This window comes from Phascolarctos cinereus, unplaced genomic scaffold, assembly GCF_003287225.1.
Source record: "Phascolarctos cinereus isolate Bilbo 61053 unplaced genomic scaffold, phaCin_HiC Scaffold_3;HRSCAF=262, whole genome shotgun sequence".
In the NCBI taxonomy this organism is placed as follows: domain Eukaryota; kingdom Metazoa; phylum Chordata; class Mammalia; order Diprotodontia; family Phascolarctidae; genus Phascolarctos; species Phascolarctos cinereus.
The window spans coordinates 173,052,725-173,075,322 of record NW_027555736.1 but is presented as its reverse complement, the minus strand read 5'-3'; the positions used below and the strand labels follow the sequence as shown (position 1 = coordinate 173,075,322).

Here is a 22,598-nt window from a genome sequence, read left to right as displayed (position 1 = left end):
TCCCTCCCTCCCAAACGTAGGCCAGACCCTGCGCCTCCCCACCTCCCACCCCCAGCGTAGGAGAAAAGCTGGACTCCGCGTGGGCTGAGCCCCAGAGAGGGGAGATCAGAGAGTCGCCTTACTCAGCACCTTTCTCCCGAGAGCTGTCAGTTCCTGGGGTGCTGAATCTAGCTCGAGGCACCTGCCAAGCTTCGCTCCAGGAGGACCCCGAAGGAAAGGGTTTGACTCCAGGTGGAGAAGGAATATGTAGCATTTCCCAAGGCAAAAGTCTAGGCTCAATAGCCAATACAAGACCTGGTCCCAGGAAAATTTTTGTAAACAACTTTGACCCAGTCCCCTACAGCAGGGAAATTTCTTTTGACCACCGCCTTCCCACAGTTACAATCAGAAATGACACATGGAAGGTGAGCAGATTGGACGCATGCATATATTTAATAATGAAACAATTCAACAGCAAAAATAATAATAATAATAATAATAATAAAAAAGAAAGTAAAGAAAATCCAAGAGGCACCAGTGTGGAAAAGGGTGACTGAGTGACCTAAGCAGAAAGATACAGGGGCTGGATTGGGAAGACATATGATGGGGAATGGGAGTAGAGCAAATTTTTTCGAAGATAGCATCATATGCTTTTGAAATATAGTACTGACTAGAAAAGTGCATGCTGATTTGCTTGCCTAGCGGCAGCCAGCCTTCCTATATAGGTCTGCATGGAATGGAAGTAAAGATCTTGGAAATGGTGGGAGGGAAGACAAATGAACATGGATCCTAAGAAGGGAAAAAATGGAAATATGGATCCCAGGATTAGCAGTTGGAAGAGACTGGGATATAGTTCCTAAAAGGTGCTTCCAAAGCCTCAGAAAAGGCATACAGTAAGGCTGTTTTATGTCTTTTAAGTCAGTCAGCTTTATAGAGTACATACTATGTGCAACACTAAGCACTGTGAGGAAATTGGAAAGGAAGGAGAAAAGCAGCAGAAGACATGGTCCCTGCCCTTAAGGAGTTTACACTCTATGTGGGGAAGATAAGTCCTCCACATGAACAACTGATGATATATTTACAAAGAAACAAAAAGTGCAAATTAACATAATACTGAGTTTACGAAGGCTGAAGGGGCGCTGAGGAGTAGACTGACTAGAATTTAGTGGGGCTGACTTTGGGACACATGCTAGAAGTTATTCTTAAACTCAATATGTTGAAGAACATGGATTAGCACGTGAAAAGGCAAGGAGGTAGAAACAAAAGTCATGTGTAACAAGCTTAGGAGAGCAAGCAGATTTGCTTGATCTATAGAGGATCTGTAGTGAAATGAGGTTGGTCAGATAGTAAAGATTCAGTTGTTTGAGGGTCTTGACTAGATATGATCTCTAAAAGAACAAGAATAAAGATTGTTTTCTCTAGGTCTTACAAACAGAAAGAGACCATTGTTCCCAGACTGCCTCAAGAAGTTCATTTTACTTCTTTAAAACTGGACCCTAAAAGATAAAAATTAGGAATGCAAAGGAGTTGCTTACAGACATAGAAAACTGTTCATTATCTCTAATGCTCTAGCAGCAGGAACCATGTATTCCCTACAAGGTCTCTGAAAAAGTAGCAAATAGACTCCCAAAGGGAAGGAAATAAAAAGGCTGTTGAAATTCCCAAGTTGGCAAATCTATTCCCACATGGTACACCAGATCCTTACTCTTTGACATGCTCATTCAGAAGATCTCTGACACTTGTTAACAATTCATAATGGGCAGCAGGGTTGTGCTAAAAGAAAAATCAGTGTTTGCTTATCTTTGAACTCTAGTGAGTCTCAGCCTTGCCCCTAACAATCTAGAAATTAAAATATGAGGATGGGAATTGGGAGGGGAGAAGGAAGAGAGGAGCCCTAATCTATAGGAAATGTTCACGTCCCTAAAGAGGAACTGGTCAGTTAAGGGCACAAATTCTTCCCTAGTCGGGTAGAAGGGCAGGATATCACACTTGGGGATGAGGCTTCCCCTGACCAAAGCAGCCAGGACCTCTTTCCTCAAGTCTGCTGCATGAGGAGTCTGTCCCAAGAAGGACCAGATACTATGGCCAGAAATTCAGCAACAGCTAGGGCTGTCACCTGTGCCTTCATAATTCCTTTGATATGAACTGGGTCCTGATGATGCTGAGGCTGGCTGCTGAGGACCAATCTTGATGCCATTTGCCTGTAAGAAAAAATAAGAAATATCCCCATACCTTAGTACTAAAATGTAACAGACAGGAAGAAAGAGGGAGAGAGAAATTAAAAAAAAACAACCAAAAACTGATCACACTCTCCAAAGGGCAGGAATGGCCTTGGAAGGTGAACATTTCTTCTAGATGCACATTATACAGCTGCAAAGTCTGTCAGCAGTTATATAATGGCTAACTGTAGTAGAAATGTACATATGATTGTCTAGAATTAGTAGGGGTTTTGTTTTTGTAATATGTATGTGCGTGTGTGTACATACATACATATATATGCATATATATGCTTTTATTATTGTTTAAATTTTTGAGCCACAATAAAATGCATACATGTGATGGGAAGGAAAGAGGGAAAGGGGAGAATAGAAATGGGAAAAAAGTTTCTCCCTTCTGTTTTTACTCCAGATTGTATAGGAGAGGATGAAACCTTCTAATTGATAATGTTTATAACTTCCCTATACCCAAGACTGTAAAAAAAGTTTGAAGCAGTGAATGAAAATAAGTCTGGCAACACAGATTACTAACCATTTATTTCTTCAACCACTCATTTTGCATCATCAAAAGAAACCAGAAAGAAATAATGGATCTCTTGAGTCCTCATATGAAGAATCAGATTTAAACTGCCTTGGTTTAAATAGAAAGGCAACAGATGGGAGAAACCTACATTCTAGGAAAATCCTCATCTTATTTAGGATAAGACAAACCAGTGCTAGGCCATGCATCACCCCCTCTCACCTCATTGTTGACATCAAATAAGCCCTGCTGGATCTTCCTATATATTTCTTTGGCTGTGTTAATGAAGGCCTAAGGAAACAAATCAATTCACACAGAGACAAGAAGAGCTGAATATAGAGAAATAAGAGAAAGAAGCAATAGCTATATCTAAATACAGAGAAGGGGATTTATAGAAGATAGGAGAGAAAATCATAGGAAGTCTCAATAACCACTCCACAGTCCGTCTTAAGATTCTTAGAGAATGCTTCCTAAGATTTTCAGTACCATCCTCAGTATTGGGCCAAGATCTTCCCAGACTGGTGTCATATTCAAACTTTAAAAATATTGATATCTTTTGTTTTTATATCCCCTTCATTTCCAAATATATCCCTCAATCATCTGTCCTTAGAAAGCCATCTCTTGTAACAAAGAATAAAAAAAAGGGGAAGGGGGAGCAGTTAAGCAAAATTATCCAATATAACCAAGTCTGCTGGAATATGAAATGTTCCACCAGCATAGCCCCCATCACTGCAAAGAAGGAAGGGAGATACAGATCATATAAAAAATGAATGAATATCTTCCTTATCCTATAAACCACTGGTGAAAATGTTAGATGACTGTGGGCCTCTAATCAGTTATACAGCTACCCAACAGTGCTGTATAAACCACATTTTATTAATGTTATTTGAGGCAGAAAAAAACACTTAGGAACTAGAGTTTTAAAAATGGAATAATTCCATAAAAGGAGGGCACTTATTCCCCTGATCCATTAAAACCACTCCTTTCCTTACCATGAAGATTTTGTGCTATTGGGGAAGGGAGTTCTGAAGGAAAGGTAAGGATAATGCCCTGGTAGTCCCTATATCATTTTCTTCACTCCCTTTGGAGCAGTACCTCTTCAACATTAGAGGCGGTTTTGGCTGAGGTCTCCATGAAGATAAGCCCATGCTCCCGAGCAAAGGCCTCTCCTTCTTCCCTTTTCACATCCCGTCGAGACTCTAGGTCACTGAAAGAAATTGATGGAGAAGAAAGGAAAGAAAGATCTATATTAGAGAGGGAACTCTTCCAGAAACAATGTGGCAGTACAATCTCAACTATAAGACACTAGTGCAGTATTCTGCATGCAGCAGATTCTGCATGTGTAGCAGCATAAATAGCTTTTTCCTTGCATAAGGTTATTTCTGTACAGAACCTGGAAAATATCCCTTAGGCACAGCCAAGCTGTTTCTTGATTCCACTGTTGAATAAATATAGGCCTAGTAAAAAATTAGGACAACATTGTACTTATTTTGACTCCATGTACTCTTGCATATTACAGCAAAATGAAATGCAGTCAAGTCAAACATTTATTAAGCACCTACTATGAGCCAAGCACTATGCTAAGTCCTAGAGATACAAACAAAGGCAAAAACAGTCCCTGCTCTCAAGGAATTCATGATTTAATGGAGTTCTGGTGAAAGTGAAGGAAGGAAAATGAGTAAGAGGAAATCCTAGTTGTTAGAAAACAGAACGGGCACTTTATACCCCATCATTTCCTCTTCTTCTCTCTTTCATGAAGCGTATTTGCACAGAACCTTTGATCTTATCCCACCCCATCATCTCTTGCTCTATCAAACTGTCCCCACTGTCTACCATCTTCAGTCTTTTCACCCTAATGGTTTCTTCAGTATTTCCTACAACTGTGATCACATTTCCCTAAATTTAAAAAAAAAGGCAACTTCCATTGACTATGCTGTCCTTTCAAGACTACTGATGCCTCTTTTTTTTTCTTCTTCAAAGCCATGCTTTTGAAATACTGGTCAATCTTTGCTGCTTCTACTTCTTTATCACTTACTCATTCTTTGACCCCTTGTACTGTGGCTTCTATGCTCACTCCTCTTCTGAAACTCCTCTAAAGTCACAAATTACTATGCTGTTGTTCAGTTGTTATTCTCCTTGACCATCCTATAGCATTCGATTTTTGACCATCACTCCATGATACTCTTTCCCTCAGATTCTATGATGGTGAATTATCCTGCCTTTCATCCCATCTTGAAATAGTTCCTTGTCTCTTCTTCTTACCTAGTTGTGGGCATGTGGCTACTCTATCTTTAGTTCCCAATTATCCTCATCAACAATCTTATCTTCTTTCATTGCTTTAATTATTGCCGTTAAGCATCTAAGTCCCAAATCTTTATCTCCAGTTCTGATTTCTCTTCTAAGCTCCAAACTGGCATTTCTTTCTTTAAAAAAGTAATATTTTGGGGCAGCTAGGTGGCGCAGTGGATAAAGCACCGGCCCTGAAGTCAGGAGGACCTGAGTTCAAATGTGACCTCAGACCAAACACCTGACACTAGCTATGTGACCCTGGGCAAGTCACTTAACCCCAATTGCCTAAAAAAAAGAAAAGAATATATTTTTTGCTTAGCTCCAAAACAAAGAAAAAGAAGGGAGGGAAAAGCAGTTCAGCAAAAATACCAACATATCAACCAAGTCCGACAATATATACAATGCTCTGTTCTCAAAGTGCCCCACCTCTGCAAAGAAGGGAGAGAGATGCATTTTCTTATCTGTCTTTCAGATTAATCTTGGTCATCATATGACACAGGATTCAGGTGTTTGTTGTTGTTATTGTTGTTGCTACTGTTGTTCTTCCACTTAAACTGTTTATTGTTTTCTTGTTTCCACTTATTTCACTTTGTATCCATTCAGGTAAGTCTTCCCATGCTTCTCTATATTGTTCCTATTCATCATTTCTTATGATTTGGTAATATTCCATTAATTTATATATCATAATTTATTTAGCATTACTTTCAACAGAGTGCCACTATAAATATTTTGTACATTCTTCTGTCCTTGATCTCCACGAGGCTATATGTCCAATAAAGGAAATCTCTAGGTCAAAGAGTATGAATGGATATTTTAGACACTTCTTTAGCATCATTCCAAATCGTTGGGCAGAGTGGTTGGCAGGTTTGCATTTCTAACTGTCTGTGCAAAACTGAACTCATGTCTAACCCCCAAACCCATACTTCTCCCTAAATCTCCTATTTGTGTTGATGACACCATCTTAGCTACCAAGACTCAAAAACCAAAACCTATTTATTACTTTTCACTTTTTTCCCCACATAAAATCTGTAGTCAGGTTTTTAATTTGAGAAGATGAATATACCTTCATAAGCATATCCACTGACATTTGGTGGGAAATGATTTAATGACTGGAATAGGTATAACATATTCAAATGGAACAGAACAAAAAGGTAAGGAAGTAGAAATGTGTACAAAAGCTATTCTCCTACATAATAGTGAGTAGTTACAAGGCAGGAAAAAGATTAGCAATTGAGACACACAGAAATTCATAAGACAAAAATCCAAAAATGCAGTGAGTTGTAAACCCATGGCCTCAGATACCTATCCTTAAATTCGTCAAGTAAGGATGACAAATGAGATGAACTAGAGATGCTACTGCACACAGGCATATTTAACTTCGTAAGAAACTGAGACAGTGTGATGAGACACATGACTGAAAGATGGCTCTGGAAGAGTATACCTTATTCAAAAGAAATAGGGTAAAGAAGAGAGTGGGGAGGAAAATAGTATTTTATGTTAAGAATATATTCATGTGTGTGAGGAAATCTAAGAAGCTAAGAGAGAAAACATCTGGGTAAACACCAGCAGTAGCAGAAACAGAAGTAATACTGTCATCAGAGCACACTACAAACCACTCATATAGAAAGAGAAAATAGATGGGAGTTCGGGAGACAGATCATAAACCTAGCACAGAGGCATGGTATAGTAAGGATGGGAGTACTTGGAGTATTCAAACTTCTAGTGCTCTCTCTCCAGAAGAAAAGCAAGGAATGATTTCTTGACTTGCCTTAATAATAATCCCATCATTCAAAAAATGAAGGAAATACCAAAAGGAAATTAAATTCCAGATCTGATTCTTACCAAAAGGGAAGAACTGATTGCTGGAGTAGAAATGATGGGAATATTCAGGAGAAGTAGACTGCAAATAGCTTAGAATCTGTGACAGTGAATGAGAGAAAAGTCAAGAAGAGTCTGAAATGCACCCTTGATTTTAAGTGGAACAGATTTCCACTCAAGGGGCATAGGTATTCTACAGAGACAATTCAACCCAGGGAAGTAAAGAATGAAGTTCTAAAGACACGAAAGAAACAATTCTCATGAAGAAGAAAAAAGGAAATTGTTAAAGAGATTGATGTGGATGCACAAAAAACTCACTACAACCAACTTAAGGCTTTAAAAATACATGCACAGAAGCAAGGGTAGGCAATACAGAATGACTAAAAAGCATGGCATAATCTTGTAAGAATAGTGTCAGGAATGATAAAATTCAGAATAAAGTGAGGCTGGTGAGGAAAGCTAAAGAAACAAAAAGGTTTTTGTTGTTGTTGTTTTTAAACTATATTGTGGAAAATGAGGATGCAACAACATGAAAGGATGGTTCCTTGGCATGACAAGGGCAATGACAACTGACAACAGACAGCTGGCCAAGTTGCTCTACTCACTTTGCTTCTGTTTTCTCCTTCAAGGAGAATGATTTTTGGACAAGAAAGGACAGAACAAAAATTGCTAAACCCAAGAGATCTCAAGAAAGCTCCTATCTTTCCTTGATGGGTTCAAGTAATTGGTCCAGATGAAATACATTATAGGGTACTAAAAGAATGAGTCATTGTCAGGGCTGTTTCAAACAGCATGGAGAAGAAGACAGAAATGACAAGAATGGAAAAAAGCAAACGTCCACATTTTCCCAAGGAGAAATACAATGGTGTTCCCACTGCACTCACTAACATTGTGGAGGCAGCACGGTGCAGTGGGAAAGAGTAATGAATCAGAGGTCTGGGTTCAAATTTCATTTTATTAGATTTCATTAGCTATGTTATATTCTATGTTATATTTAGGTTAAAAAAATTTACCCCACAATTTCATAACTATAGTATTGAGAAGGGGTGCTTAGGTAGCAGGTGGACATGGAGGCTTTAGGGGACTTATAGATCAAAGTGTCTACAATGTGATAAGAGTGACCAAAAAACCCTAAGATGATTGTGGCCTATAGTAAGAAAGGCATAGTGATCAGGACTAAAAGCTGATAATCTTGCTGTATTCCTCCCTAGTCAGACCACCTTTGGAATATCATATATAGTTCTGATAATACAACTCAGGAAGGACATTGATAGCTAGAGAGTTTCCATAGGAATATGACTGGAATGGAGAAGTGCAACAGAATGCCATATTAGAATTGCTTGGGTGGCAGCTAGGTGGCGCAGTGGATAGAGCACCAGCCCTGAAGTCAGAAGGATCTGAGTTCAAATCTGACCTCAGACACATAACACTTACTAGCTGTGTTGACCCTGGGCAAGTCACTTAACCTCACTGCCTAACACCCCCCCCCAAAAAAATTGGTTGAAAGTTCTAGGAAGGCTTAGCATAGAGAAGAGATGACTTAGGAGAGGTGAAATCATTATATTCAAGTAGAAGCAAGGCTGTCATGTGCAAGAAGGATTAGTCTTGTTCTGCTTGGTCCCAGAGGGCAAAACTAGAAGTAACAGGTAGAAACTGCAGAGGCAGATTTAGGGTTGATGGAGGAAAAACTTCCCAATAATAAGAGCTATCTAAAAGGTGAATGGGTTGTCTAGGAGGTAGTGGGTTATCCTCACCTAGAGACTTTTAAACAAAGGTTCTTGGTTACATCGTAGAGGGCAGTTCTTTTTCAGTTATGGGCTGAATTAGGAGTCTGCCATATTTCTCAACTCTTGAGATTTTGTGATGGGTTAAAGATAACAAAGCCAATGACAGATCCCTAGAACAACGGTCTCTAAATCTTTTAGATTGCACAATTTTATCAATGAAAATTTTGGGGGCACTAACTCCTCCATGTATACTTATTTACAAATTATACAAATATATTGCTATACTATGGTATATATTATAAAACAAAAATGGAAATTAAGAAGAGCATGATAAGGATGAGTAATTTCTGATTCTAGATTCAATAGTGAGCCACTAGAGTTTATTAGGTAGGGAAGTGACACAGATTGACGTGTTTTAGGAAAATTACTTTGATAGCTTTGTGGAAGGTGGATTGGAGAGGGGAGAGACTGGAAAGAGAGGAGACCAATGGGGAGGATATTACAATAGTCCAGACAAGAAGTGATGAGAAATGGTGCTTTCTGAGTAGAGAGAAAGGGCCAGGTAAGAGACATATTGTGGGGATAGGACTGACAAGGTTTGACAATTGACTGATTATGTGGAATGGGTGAGAATGAGTATGACACTGAGGTTGTGAAGTTGGTTGATGGAAAGCTGGTAGTTTCCTCAAAAGCAATTGGGGATTTTAGAAAAGGAATGGGTATGGCAGTAGAAATAATGTAATGAGATCTCCAGTCTGTCACAACTTGTCCATGCAGCCTCATCCTGTCCTACGCAAAACAAAAAGGGAGGCTGGGCTGTTACTCATTGGTCACTACCCCTTGACCTCAAGGGGGTCACCCCTCCAGCCAGAGTGATCAGGGTGGGGAGGACGTACTGGGTAGGTGTTCTGGGCAGGGAAGGGAGGTAAAGACGGCTATTCCCAGTAGCACTCATGCAGCTGCCGCTGTGGATGCCCTGGTAGTAGTTATATTTTAATTGTCCTGAGAGGCCAACTTCCAGCTCATAAGGGTGTTAGGGGTGCAAAGAGAAGGCTGGGAACTTACAGAGTAGAGGGAGAGGATGGAATAGGTAAGTGTTAGTAGGTAAGAGTTAGGTGTAGTTGTGTTGGAGATAAGCCTCAGGATTGAGGCTTGTTAGAGGTTAGAGAGGATGGGATCTGAGTTACCTTGATCACATCCATTAGGATCACCTGGCACCTTTTAGTTATCACTGCCCTGGAACATTTTACTAGAGACCATTATTGTGGTTGACAGCCCTCTATTAATTTGCTATAGGATAGAACACAAGCTTTTCTGTTTGGCATTCACATTTTCACTCCAACCTAGACTGCTAGCCTGATTTCTCACTATCTCCTCTGTCATACTATATACTCCATACCAGGGGTGGGGAACCTGTGGCCTTGAGGCCACTTGAAGCCCTCTAGGTCCTCAAGTGCGGTGCCTTTGATTGAATCCAAACTTCACAGAACAAATCCTCTTATTAAAGAGATTTGTTCTGTAAAATTGGACTCAAATGGCCATACTTGAGGACCTAGAGCACCACATGTGGCCTTGAGGCTACAGGTTCCCCACCCCCGCTCTAGCCAAACTGTCCTACTTTTACAACATTACAGTCATCCCCCATGGCTAGAAAGGTCTTCTTCCTTATTCTGACCTCTCAGGAACTCTGTTTCCTTCAGCTTTGGTGTCCTCTCTCCATGAGGCCTTCCCTGATCCCTCCACTTAGTCTTTCCCTCACTAAAATTATTCTTCTGTTTTTGCATACATTTTGTATTTACTTTTCTGTACATAACATTTTCTTCAATGGTAGGTGATGAATAAGTGACTGAAACATAAGTTCCTTAAAGACAGAAATGACTCTTTTTTGTTTTGTTTTGCTATCCTTGGCACCCAGCAAAGGGCCTGGCATGTAATGGGTACTTAATTAATGCTTGTTAATTTGAAATGAGAGGTACAGATGAAGTTTTTTCAATAAATTTTCCTAGTGTCTAGTCTTGTGTCTTCTCTCTGTTTTCTATGATTTTTTTATATAAAAATGTTGCCAGCAACTGAGCTGCTATTATATTCATTAGTTCTTTTAGAATTATTGCACATGATTCATCTGGGCCTAGTGAAATTCACAGAGCTACTTGGTATTTGATATTCTGTTCCCATGTCATCACTTATCTTGGATTTCAACTCCATGTGGTTCTATCGTTTCCCCTGAAGGACTACCTGTTGGGAATAAAAGGAATGGACAATGAACTGTAGATGCCAATAATAAAACTGATGGGAAGGCAGGTCACAGGTGTTTACTGAAAACTTGCTGAACTGGGGGCAGGTAGGTGGCACAGTAGATAGAGCACTGGCCCCGGAGTCAGGAGGATATGAGTTCAAATCTGGCCTCAGACACTTGACACTTCCTAGCTGTGTGACCCTGGGCAAGTCACTGCCATTTAGCCCCGACTGCCTCACAAAAAAAATAAAACTTGCTGAAATGAATTCAAGATTTCTAGTATCCAAACATCTGTTGGTGATATTTCCATTAAGAGCAGAACGTATGATCATATGACCTACAACTATAAAAGGAAAACTGGCTCAAAAGAGATTCAAAGTTCTCGGGAAGAAAATTTTGATGATAAGGTAAATAATGCTAATGAGGAGGAAAAGAGAAAGCTACTTAAAAAATAAAAGCCACCCAACAACTGAAGATTAGTTCCTGCAGAGGGAACTAATCTATAAACTCAGATTTAAAATACAGTACAGATGAAAAAAAGATGGATGCCAGAGGACAAATACAAAAGAATAGCAAGATCCTAAATGGATAAAGGCTAAATAAATCCCAGAAAGCACTCAGGCTTGTGATATATCTGAAGAAAAACAAAAGGGGCTTTTAAAAAGCTATGTTGATAACATGATAGGGAAAAGGCTCCAGCTTAGGCTGGGAAGATAAAAATAATAACATATGATAGATAAAAGGTAGAACTATTAAACATCTTGTTTACTTTTTTTTTTCTATCAAGAAGAATCACCTTCACCTTGCAAGATGGAACAGCAATAGCTAATAGGGAACTGAAACCCAAGATAAGTAAAGAGCCAATAAGAGAGCACATATAACTGTACTTAACAAATTGTCTTTTGCCTTTCTTGGTATCCCCAGTGCTTAATACATGCTTATTGACTACTTGAAATCACCAGGTCCAGATGTATTACACCCAAAGATATTGAAATAATAACATGTAGATTACTGTAGCCATACCATGGGATATAAAAGCCAGAAGGGACCTTAGTGATCATTGAGTCCAAACTCCTTATTTTATGGCCTTTGAAACTGGGGCTCAGAAAGGAGAAGTGACTTGTCTAAGGTCATGTGGGCAGGACAGGGCAGAGGGAAGGAGAAGAGAATAAGCATTTATTAAGCACCTACTATGTTTCAGGCACTAAGTGCTTTACAAATAATATCTCATTTATTCCTCACAATAACCCTGGGAAGTTGGTGCTATTATACTTGTTTTACAGTTGAGGAAACTAAGGCAGATAGAGGTGAGGTAATGTGCCCAGGATCACACAGCTAGTAAGTGTATGATTTAAAATTCAATTCTTTCCTGATTCCAGTCCCAGTACTCTGATGCAGAGCTGCGTTTTGTACTCATCCTAGGAATGGAAGGGAGGAAGACTCTGTGTTTAACTCTAGTTAGTGGTCCATGAGGAATGGTGTAGAGCAGGCACATAGTTACTTAGTTCTGGAATGCTAACCCAGACTGTATTTTAAGCTCTTTATTTACCCATATTCAAGATTCCTATAAATGTTACCTGAAATACAAAGACAACAGAAATATATAAAACCAAAAGCCATTCCTCAATAGATAATTACTCAAAGGATATGAACAAATAGTCCTCAAAAGGAGGATTACAAGCTATTAACAAGCATATGAAGCACTAACAATGAGAAATGCAAATCAAAATAAGTCTAAGGTTTCACTTCACACCTAGCAAATTGGCAAAGACAATATAAGATGGAAATGTGTTGGAGTGGTTTTGGAAAGAGGCACACAAATGCATTGTTGGTGAAGCTGTGTACTGATCTAACCATTCTGGAAAGCCATCTGAAACAATACAAGGAGAAAGATTAAAAAGTCCATACTCTTTCACCGAGAAATTCCATGAAGGCACATACCTCAAGGAAATCAATGACAAATGAGAATGTCCCCTTATACACCAAAATATCTATGGCAGCACTTTTTGTAGTAGCAAAGAACCAGAAATAAAGTAGATATTCATTTCTTGGGGAATGGCCAAACTGTGGCAAATGGAAGTAATGGTATATTATAATCTGCTCTATATGAAATGATAAATACAGAAAAGCATGGAAAGGCTTACACAAACTGATAGAAAGTGAAGCAAGAACCAATATACACATGACTACAACACTGTAAATGGAAAGAACAGTTTAAAAAATTATATTGAATTATTTAAATTTAAAAATTTTTAAAATTATATTGAAGCTTTGCCAAAAAAATAGATCTGAAAAGGTGCTTCCTTGCATATCATGCCAGTCTTTTTGAAATGTTTGTTTAGCTGAAATTCTCCCTCCTGCAAAAGTCCTTTTTATTATAAAGAGGGGGGGCGAGGGGGGGGAAGAAATGTAGCTGATATAAAAACAAAAGATGTCAATAAAATTTAATCATTAAAAAAGACTATTTAATAGGGATAAATGAAGTTCCACATTTGGGTCCATAAAAATCAACTGTATAACTATCAAATGCAAAAGATGTTGCTAGAAAGACATTCACGTTAACAAAAGTTAAGGTGGACCTTAAAGACCTAAGTAGTCTGAAAATTCAATTTGATTCAATAGTTTGATGCTGCCAGCAAAATAGTTAACACCATCTTAAGCCACATAATCAGCAGTGTTACTTTGTATATATTTTGTACTTATTTAAGATCGATTTAGAGCCAGAAGAAACCCTGCCGGGCATCTAGTTCAAGGCCTTTACAGATAAGGAAACTGAAGCTTAGACAGATTAGATGTCTCATCCAAGGTGACAAGGCCGGTAAGTGGCAGAGCCAGGATCTGAATGTGGGCCCTTTGATGTCAATTGCTGTGTCCTTTCCCCAGTACTACACTGCCTCTGAAGTTCTGGAAGGTCCCCTGGCACACTGTTCCTTAGCCCTGTAAAATGATAAGCAGTGCCTAACTCATTAGAGTCCAGAAAAAGAGTGGGAACGAATTGCATCAGAAACAAAATCTAGGCAGAAGTTGCTGACTTGCCTTCAACAGGATGTAGCACTATATGAATAGTTACATCCAATAAAAATTTGCAGTTGAGTAGGATGTTTCACTGCTGAAGCAAGGCTAAGGGGGCACATTACAGGAAAGATGAGGCAGATAGCCTTCTCACAACCCAATTCCTCTCTTCTCATCACTCCCGAGCTTCTTGACTCAATTTTTCAGGACAGCTTTTTGTATTATCATCCTTGCATCACTTATCTGTGCATATGTTGTTAATCCTCAACTAGAACATAAATCCCTTGAAGGAAGGAACTGCTTTGTTTTTGCCTTTGTATCTTCAGCCTCTAGAGCACCTCCTTCCTTTACCCTCTCAAATCTCTCATAGAATTTTGTCTGGATTTCTCCTATGTATTGATCATATTACACCTTGTATTCTACTTATATGTGCACATACTATTTGTCCCCCTCCAACTAACTGTGATGTCCTTATTATTGTTCAGTTGTTTCTGACTCTTCATGACCCCATGGACCATACTGTGCATGGGGTTTTCTTGGCAAAGATAATGGAGTGGTTTGTTATTTCCTCTTTCATTGGTTTAAGGCAGAGGTTAAGTGATTTGCCCAGGGTCACACAACTAGTAAGTCTCTAAGGCCGGATTTGAACTCAGGTCATCCTGACTCCAGACCCAGTGCTCTATCCACTGAGCCATCTAGCTGCCTTAGGATAGCTCAAAGTATTGTGTTGCCTTTGTATCCCCAATTTCTCATCACAGAAGATCATAGATTCAGAGTTGGAAGGAACTTTATAGGCCATCCAATTTAATCTCATTTTATCGATAAGGAAACTGAGGTTCAAAGATGCCAAGTGACTTTCCCAAAGACACACGGCTAGTACATATCAGAGGCAGGATCTGGCCTGTGTCTTCCTACTACCAAGCTTAGCACTCTAGGCTGCATCTGAGCATTGCATAGAAGAGGTATTTATATTTGCTCCACCATAACTACACAGACCCTAGAAGGGAATATATAACAAGCCTATGGAATGCCTTGGAATTAAATTTGTAGAGAGCAAGACAGTCTATTTCTTTAATATTCAACACAAGAAAAATGTACCTCTTATTTCCAATCAACATGATAACCATATTGGAGCTGGAGTGCTGCCGAGCATCTTCTAGCCATGAAGTCAGGTGGTTGAAGGTCTCACGTCTACAGGATGGAAGTATACAGACAGGGTAAGAGACTTATCAAGATATCAGAACAGATTAAAATGGCCCCAAATAAGAGGACAACAGCTTCCACATAGGAAAGATGGAGAGAGAATGTAGAAGCCCTTTCTGCATGGCTTTCTCAATATATTTAGTGGGTGATAAAGTTGGAGATTTGTAGGGTATGGAGAAAAATTCTTCCCCCCATACACACCTCGCAGACATCACTCACCTTGTAATGTCGTACACCAGTAGGGCTCCAGCTGCTCCTCTGTAGTAGGAACGGGTGATAGAACGGAAGGATTCTTGCCCAGCCTTTCCCACCAACATGGCAATAAGAAACCCCAAACAAAACCAGGTTATTCCTGGACGACAGGCAGAAACACACTCTTCTCCCCCCTCCCCCCAATCCTTAAATAAAAAAGTTTCTTGTTTCTTTTTGTGAGGCAATCGAGGTTAAATGACTTGCCCAGGGTCACACAGCTAGTAAGTGTCAAGTGTCTGAGGCTAAATTTGAACTCAGGTCCTCCTAACCCCAGGGCCAATGCTCTGTCCACTGCGCCCCCTAGCTGCCCCAGAAAAGTTTCTTTTGTAGGCTAAGAGGATTGGAAGAAGCCAATTTACAAAGAAAGATGGAACCAGTAGGGCTCAGCTAAACAATCAACTAGAAACTTAGGCATTTTTAAGTTTTGGCCCCAGATATGCTACTGACTAGCCAGGAGGTATTTCATATACAGTTTTAGCCTTTCTACTCCCATTTCTTCAGATGTACAAAGTAAAATTATCTTCAGGATGTTAATGATAGAAATCCTCCATGGTGGAATCCTTATCATATGTTATAAGTTGGTAACTATTGCATTGATGGCAAAAACTGAGTTAACTGGCAAAAACATGGTCAACTTTCTGAGGGCTCTGTCCAATCACAATCTTAACAAGGCGAGTGGCATGAAGAAATAGAAAGTTCTGGCAGTAAATGATCCCTCACCAGAGTTTAAAAGCTGTAATTGCACTTGTATATTCAATAATATCATAGGTAAATTTTCTGTATCATCAACACCCTGGCCCATATAATACAGACAAAAAATACCAGGAACATTGGGTTTCATGATTATTTGTGCCATTTTTTTATAGGAAGAAAATGACTTTTTAATAGACGTACTGAATACATTCTACAAGGAAGGGCAGCTAAAAGCTTTTCGTAGCTCTGATCTTATCCTCACACAGCTTCCCTGGAAATCTGAAAGAAGGAATATTATTATCCACGATTTGAAGATGAAGAAACTAAGGTACAAGCATGGAAACTAAGTGATTTGCTTAAGGTTACATAGTAACTTATTGCTGGACCTGCAGAATAGTTTAGGCTTCCTGATTGGTTGTTCATTTTTCTTTTCCCTAGATTAGATTTTCTCTAAGAATTACACAAATATTTCTGTGAATCACATAACTGCTAGGACAGCAGACTCTAACAAGAAAAATAATTCCAAGTCCTTTGTAGCTAATACCTACACCACTTTAGCTTTACAAAATATTATTTAAGAACACTTTTTTTATTTCATATTTTTTTGTTAGACACATAGTCAACACACCATTACTTTAGCTCTGTTTTGCTTTAAACTCCTATTGACTTTCTAACTTCCTCTACTTACTTTTTCCACAAGCAGACTTCAGCCTAGTTAGAATAAGAAGGGGAAGTTTGGTGGAAGCTCACATAGTGGCTGAATCACACAACAGTACTTAAGTTCAGCAGCTGAAAATAACTCCTGTGTCTTTAAGCTGGCACAATAAGAAAAATCCTTTTAAAATTAAAATACTAGATTAATTTTTCCAGTCCAGGTTCAGAAAGAAGGGCAGCTTCATTCAGGAAATGTTTGGCTTTTAAAGGAAAGATACCCCTATTTACTTTCAGCACATAATTGAAAGAAGGGAGGAAGCTGACAGGTAGAAGGATGAGGTTGGACAGCTGTATGGCTTTCCTCAAGCTGGGTCTTCAGAGTATAACCTCATGATTGAATGTTGTGTAAAGAATAGTGGAATTAAGAATCACAAAACCTGGCTCTAGCCCAATTCTGATGTTTAGTGGCTGTGTCACTATGGGAATATTACCAAATGTTTCTGGGCCTTAGTTTCCATTTCTGTAAGATAAAGATAATATTTGCACTACCTCCTTCAAAACATTGTTTTGTATAGTCCAGAATGCTATATTGGTTATGAGTTCTTATTCCTAGAATGTCAGGTACACTCCACTTCAAGTATAAGTATCAAAATGCATATCAAAGTCAATAAAAGAGTTTTGGATTATTTTATAAAATTGAATGAACCTGAAAGCTCTCCTTCATTTATGTGGATATCTGAGAGCTAAACTGCACACAACTAGAATATTATCCTTTCTCAATTCCTTACAACAATAGAACAGAGATACTCATAAGAAATAAGAACTTTAGGAGGTCTTAGAGAGGCCTATACCACTAAAGATTCCATAAAAAATATATATATTTCACACACAGACACAGACAGACAGACACACACACACACACACACACTCCAGTGTACCAAGATGACAGTAAAACAAAAATATTGAAAATGGTATTTTATCAGTTTATAAAAATTAATACTTGGAATAGTGATTCCCTAGCCATTAATATCTCTGCTCCAGAGATGTGTTTTTAAATTTTTAAAAAGTTATATAGTCTCTCTCAATCTATGGACATTTTATGTATTTGTTGCTTTTAATCCAGTTTGATCCAGTTTAATCCAGAAAAGAATAATTTGGATGATATAGATTAGTGGGATCAGCAAGAAAATGTTGCTTAGGTATCACTTAAAGAGTAGCTGTTCTCAGTTTCTCACTTTATAACCTATATTATCTCTCCAAAAAAAGGCTACAAATCATCTTATTCACACCACCATAAACAAATTACTTAAGGGCTCTCTAGAACTCTCACATTAAACCTGATCCATATTGGGGAGGCATGGATGTCTCAGCTGGTTCTGCCTACTTCTAAATCCTGCAGCTTTTTTCAATATGATTTTCTCAGAATTTCTAGGATCTCTCTCTGGGTTACAAACCAGTTTGGGAAACCCACGGGTAAGAGATACTAGATGAAGAGATACTATATAAAAGAGGGGTCAAAAAGCAAGGCTGGCCTTTGAAGCTTCAGGTCCAAAGCGAGCAAGAATCCACAAGCTCAGGAAATATAAGGAAATACAAGGCAGTATGGGGTAGTGGTGAGAGTATTAGACTTGGAATGAAGCAGAGCTGAGTTGGAATGTTGCTTGTGATGTTAGTTGTGTGACCATGGGCAAATCAGTAAGTGAAAATGCCGTGGGAAAAATAAGTATGGAAATAAGACAATGTAATAAGTATGTAAAAAAGATACCCCCCACACACACATATAAGGTAACATCACTAGTATTTGCCTTTTTAAATGCTGTAGCTGAAGGAAACATAAAAAGATTGTAAAAAGGAATCCCATCCTGGACTTGGAGCTGAAATCTATAGGACCTGAAACTTTTTTTTCCTCTTTAACTTCATTCTTCTTCTGTTCTCAACTCAAAATACCCCACCCTCAGAGCCTTTTCCCCTTTTCATGTATGCTTAGCTATTAGAAGGGGATGAGTTCTTCTGGTCTCTCTCTCTCACCGTGTCCCAGATCTGCAATTTGATCTGCTTGCCATCAATGTTGACCATACGGGCCCCAAACTCCACACCTGTCAAATAAAGAACAGAGAACATAATGACTGTCATCAATGACAGACATGTCTAATGAAGAGTCAAGGCTCTGGCCTCTGTATATTTCAGTTTCCACTTCCTGTGTCTTTTCTAAGTGTAGCTATACTCCGGGCAGCTGTCTAAATAGTTGTTCCACTTCATCTCAGGCTCTAGTTTTATTTTTTACTTCTCATCTGGATTTCCTTCGCTAATAATTACCTTGGTAAAAGCAGAAAGTCAATGTGGAAATTGGCTAATTTCTTAACTCTGAAAAAATAGCACTGCAAAAAGCAGATCCAGAAGGACCATAAATTCCATGCCAGAATTTGGGCAAAATGCTATTTTCCCTGGTGTTACCAAGTCCATGTCTCTTTTATGAGCCCCATCTGTTTGGCAACTGGTCAAGCAGGTCTTCTAAGAGAAAATGCTTCTTAGAATTGGTAGTTACATTCCTGGAAACTTATGCTTCTTTGCTTGTATGTACTTATGCAGAGGCATCTGTCCATACAACGGGAAGCTAAAAGTTTTGCCTCTCTTTTAATACTGTAATAAAGCTGTTACTTTGCTATAATTTTTCTTATCACTAGTCATGTAAACTTAATCTTTGTTCCTTCTCCTCCAGTACCAGTAACAATTTTGCTCTAAAACCCCTACAAAAAGGCATTTAGAAAAGAACTTCTTGCATCTGAAAATGAAAAATGCTGCTACTAGGGCATTCAGCAAGTTTTTTTATATCCCTCACAAATCAACTAATCAGTTTTTCTCTTGTCATTACAACTATCAAAGCTGGAAGGATACTCAGGGGTAATCCTTTTATTTTACAGATGAGGCTATTGAGGCTTACAGAGAAGCAAGTTGCCCAGGTCACCCAGACAGCAATCAGTCCTTGGTCTCTTTGTCTTTGTTATTTTTAATTTAGTTTCAAACATTACAATCACTTGACACTACTTTTTCACAGAATCATAGAATTTAAAGCTGAAAAGCATCTTAGTTACTACTCTCCAATTTTATGGAGGGAGAAACTGAGCTCTAGAGACATGAAGTAATTTTCCTAAGCTAGTGAGCTTCAGGACAGAGATTTGGAGTCAAATCTTTTTAGTCCAAATTCATGCTCTTTCCATCAGACAAAGCTGCCTCCACTGGTTTCTCTCCACTTATTAACATAACTTTTGACTAGTTAAAAGTGGAAGCAAATTGACTTTCACTTTGAAGGTTGCTAATTTTTAACTTCACACTTTTCATCCGCTTTTCCTGTGGCTGGCAGAAAGTCCTTACCTATTGTGAGGTCGTGCACAGGCTGGAACCGCTTGTCTGTAAATTGCAGGAGGAGACATGACTTGCCCACACCTGAAAGAGGACGCGGGTACTCAGGTTCATCCTCTCGAAAGGGGGAGGTGGGATAGATAGCTCAGGGAAGATACTGGTGGAAGGCATGAGATGGGGCTTGGACAGGCTCCCTCCGAGCCGCAAAGGGGCAAGAGCTCCTTCAGTTCAGCCCCTGGCCAGCCCCGCCCCCATGCTAGTCCCGCCCCCGACAGCGCCCCTTCGGGTTGCCCCGCCTCCCCAACGAGCCCCGCCCTCCACTGGTGCCACTTTGGGCTTTAGGTCCTACTTTCAGCTTAGCGGATGGCCTCGCCAGAGGAGTACCTGTGTCCCCGATGATGATGTACTTGAAGAGATAAGCGTAAGTCATGGTCCTGACTGCTGGTCCTCCCGACTTCTCTGGCCACCCACCTCCGGCCTCTCTAGCCACGCGACCTATCGATATATCTCTACTTCCCCATCCGGTCCCTCTATCCCAAGATCACGTCTCTATTGCTCTCCTCAGGAACTTAACGCTTCCTCTTTCGAAACCTCTAAGCCTCCACCGGGCATTCTGGTCTCCAGCCGAAAGGGGGCGCTGCCCAGCTCATCATTTCCGACCTGTTGCCTCCCTGCTACCAACTCACTGGTTCCGCAAAAGAATCCGCCAATCCCCAGAGGGAGACGCGAGTGTTGGCGGAAGTGACGGATATTCCGTTTCCGGCGGGGGCGGTGGGAGCTATGAGGGAGCTGAAGCGGTGGTAGCGGTTGTGTTGAAGATGGAGGTAGGATCCTGAGCCCGAAAGAGGCGGGAGGGAGAGAAAGAAAGAGGCAAGAGGGAGAGGAGCAGAGGAAGGGACCTGGGCGGAGAAGCGGCCGACGGGCAAGAGAAGCTGGGGAGGCGGCGGCGGGGGTCGGGGTCAGAGTCAGAATCCGTCGCTCCCGGCTGACTCCCTGGCCCCCCCCACCCCTAACATCCCCGCGGGTTTCTTTTGGTTTCCAGTTTCCCGGAGGAAATGACAATTACCTGACGATCACAGGGTCCTCGCACCCCTTCCTGTCGGGGGCCGAGGTGAGCAAGAGTTGCTAACGCGGATGGAAGGGCATAAGGCCCTTGGGGGTGGGAGGGTGGGACGCGGGCCTGGGGAAGTGCTCTCAGACAGCCCACCAGAGCCTAGAAGGGCGGGCCGAGGAGACAGTTGAGAGCAGAAAAGCTGGACGAGAAAAAGAAAAAAAAATCCTTAGGGAGCAGAATTGTTTCGAATTGAAGGGGAAAAAAATGAAAGAAGACTGACAGTTTTTGCAAGAGATAGTCTGAGTCAGGAGGATGATGTAGCCTGCATCGGGGTGAGAATTTTGTAGAGAGAATTGAGATGAAAAGTGTAGTGAAGGAAACTTATTACCGAGAAGTAGTTTGACCTCGATTGTTTTTGTGCGAGGGAGGTTTTTTTTGGGGGGGGTGGGGAAGTTATGGCTAAAAACTAGAATGATTTAGTCTCTTCATATTCTGTATGAGTTTACTGCCTTCTCAAACTAGAGGAAGTTTGAGCTGGGCATCTGTTTGTGCTGTGGCAGTGAAAAGTTACATTGCCTTTTTGGGTTACAATTCCCTCCAGGTGATAAATGGACCTAATAATAGTTAGAATTGTGAAGCAGAAGTCATGGCTGTGAAGAGTTTTAAGGTTCTTATTGAATCTTGGATTAGGTGTTACTGCCATTATCATGGCAGACATACTTGTCTTCACTTTTTAGGTAAGCAAAAGAAGATAGAAAGCCTTCTATTTTCTACTGTTTTTAATGGAAGGCCTAGTCTTATTTTTTTTTTTAATGTAGCAAGCGTCCCAATCCATCCTATGTATTCAGCTGAGTTTGCTATCAATGAATGGATTATACTGCTTATCTGCAGTTGTTTTTTTTAACTCTTACCCTTAGCATTAGGTTTGGAAACTGGATAGCTGTTAGTCTGATTTCAGCTCTTTTGTTGATTTTATTGATTTCTGTTCCTGCTGAGATTACATATAAACCTTCAGCCTTAGTTACCAAGGTTAAATGGAAAGACTTTTTAATACCATGATGCTAAATTACCTATTCTGCCATCTTAAGGGAAGACAAAAACCAGACCTTTATCAAGTTTAGATTGGTTTTTTGTGGATTCTAGTGCTATTTTTTCATCTTCAGCTTCTCCTTGACTCATGCTTTTACAATTTAGCTTCATTAAATTGTTTGGAATGTTGTGAACTCCAGAATATTAGCCTCATCCATATTTAAATACTTAAGTACTTCGAAGTCCCATGATTTTATTTATGCAAATGAGCCAACCATGCAGTCCATAAGCTCTCTATTGCTTAGTATATGGCTTACTGAATTACTGTGGCTAAAAAAATTAATCATATTGGCCAACCATCTGGTGAGTATGAGACTATTCTATATTAGCTGGATTGCTCTTTAGACAACAAATATATAGTCTATTGTCAAACTCTTTTCATTTTTAGTGAGACCAATTGGAACTTGTTCCTTCTAAAGCCAAGGTCATCTCCATTCCACAATGAGAGGTCAAAGTAGAATACTAGATAGATAGAGCTAATTTATCCAGAGTTTTC

The 22,598-nt window shown here is 39.8% G+C and overlaps 2 protein-coding genes across 4 annotated transcripts in view; one reads left to right on the top strand and one right to left on the bottom strand.

The window, feature by feature from the left end:
• Positions 1 to 413: 413 nt before the first annotated feature.
• Positions 414 to 20,486, bottom strand: RAB2B (RAB2B, member RAS oncogene family). Its single transcript, XM_021004449.2, has 8 exons — positions 20,344 to 20,486; positions 19,972 to 20,043; positions 18,628 to 18,695; positions 15,220 to 15,302; positions 14,896 to 14,988; positions 3,811 to 3,922; positions 2,938 to 3,006; positions 414 to 2,180 (listed from the first exon to the last, which is right to left on the bottom strand). The coding sequence occupies exons 1-8, from the start codon at positions 20,387 to 20,389 to the stop codon at positions 2,073 to 2,075; spliced, it is 651 nt and encodes a 216-aa protein (XP_020860108.1). The 5' UTR covers positions 20,390 to 20,486; the 3' UTR covers positions 414 to 2,072.
• Positions 20,292 to 22,598, top strand: part of TOX4 (TOX high mobility group box family member 4) — a 29,359-nt gene continuing 27,052 nt past the window's right edge. Inside the window, exons 1-3 of one of the 3 annotated variants that reach the window (XM_021004224.2) lie at positions 20,292 to 20,380; positions 20,525 to 20,783; positions 21,002 to 21,070. In XM_021004224.2, the coding sequence (XP_020859883.1) occupies positions 20,778 to 20,783; positions 21,002 to 21,070 (75 nt within the window). In that variant the 5' untranslated portion in view covers positions 20,292 to 20,380; positions 20,525 to 20,777. The remainder of the gene's footprint in view (positions 20,381 to 20,524; positions 20,784 to 21,001; positions 21,071 to 22,598) is intronic. The other 2 variants (XM_021004158.2, XM_021004297.2) reach the window with 2 other exon arrangements.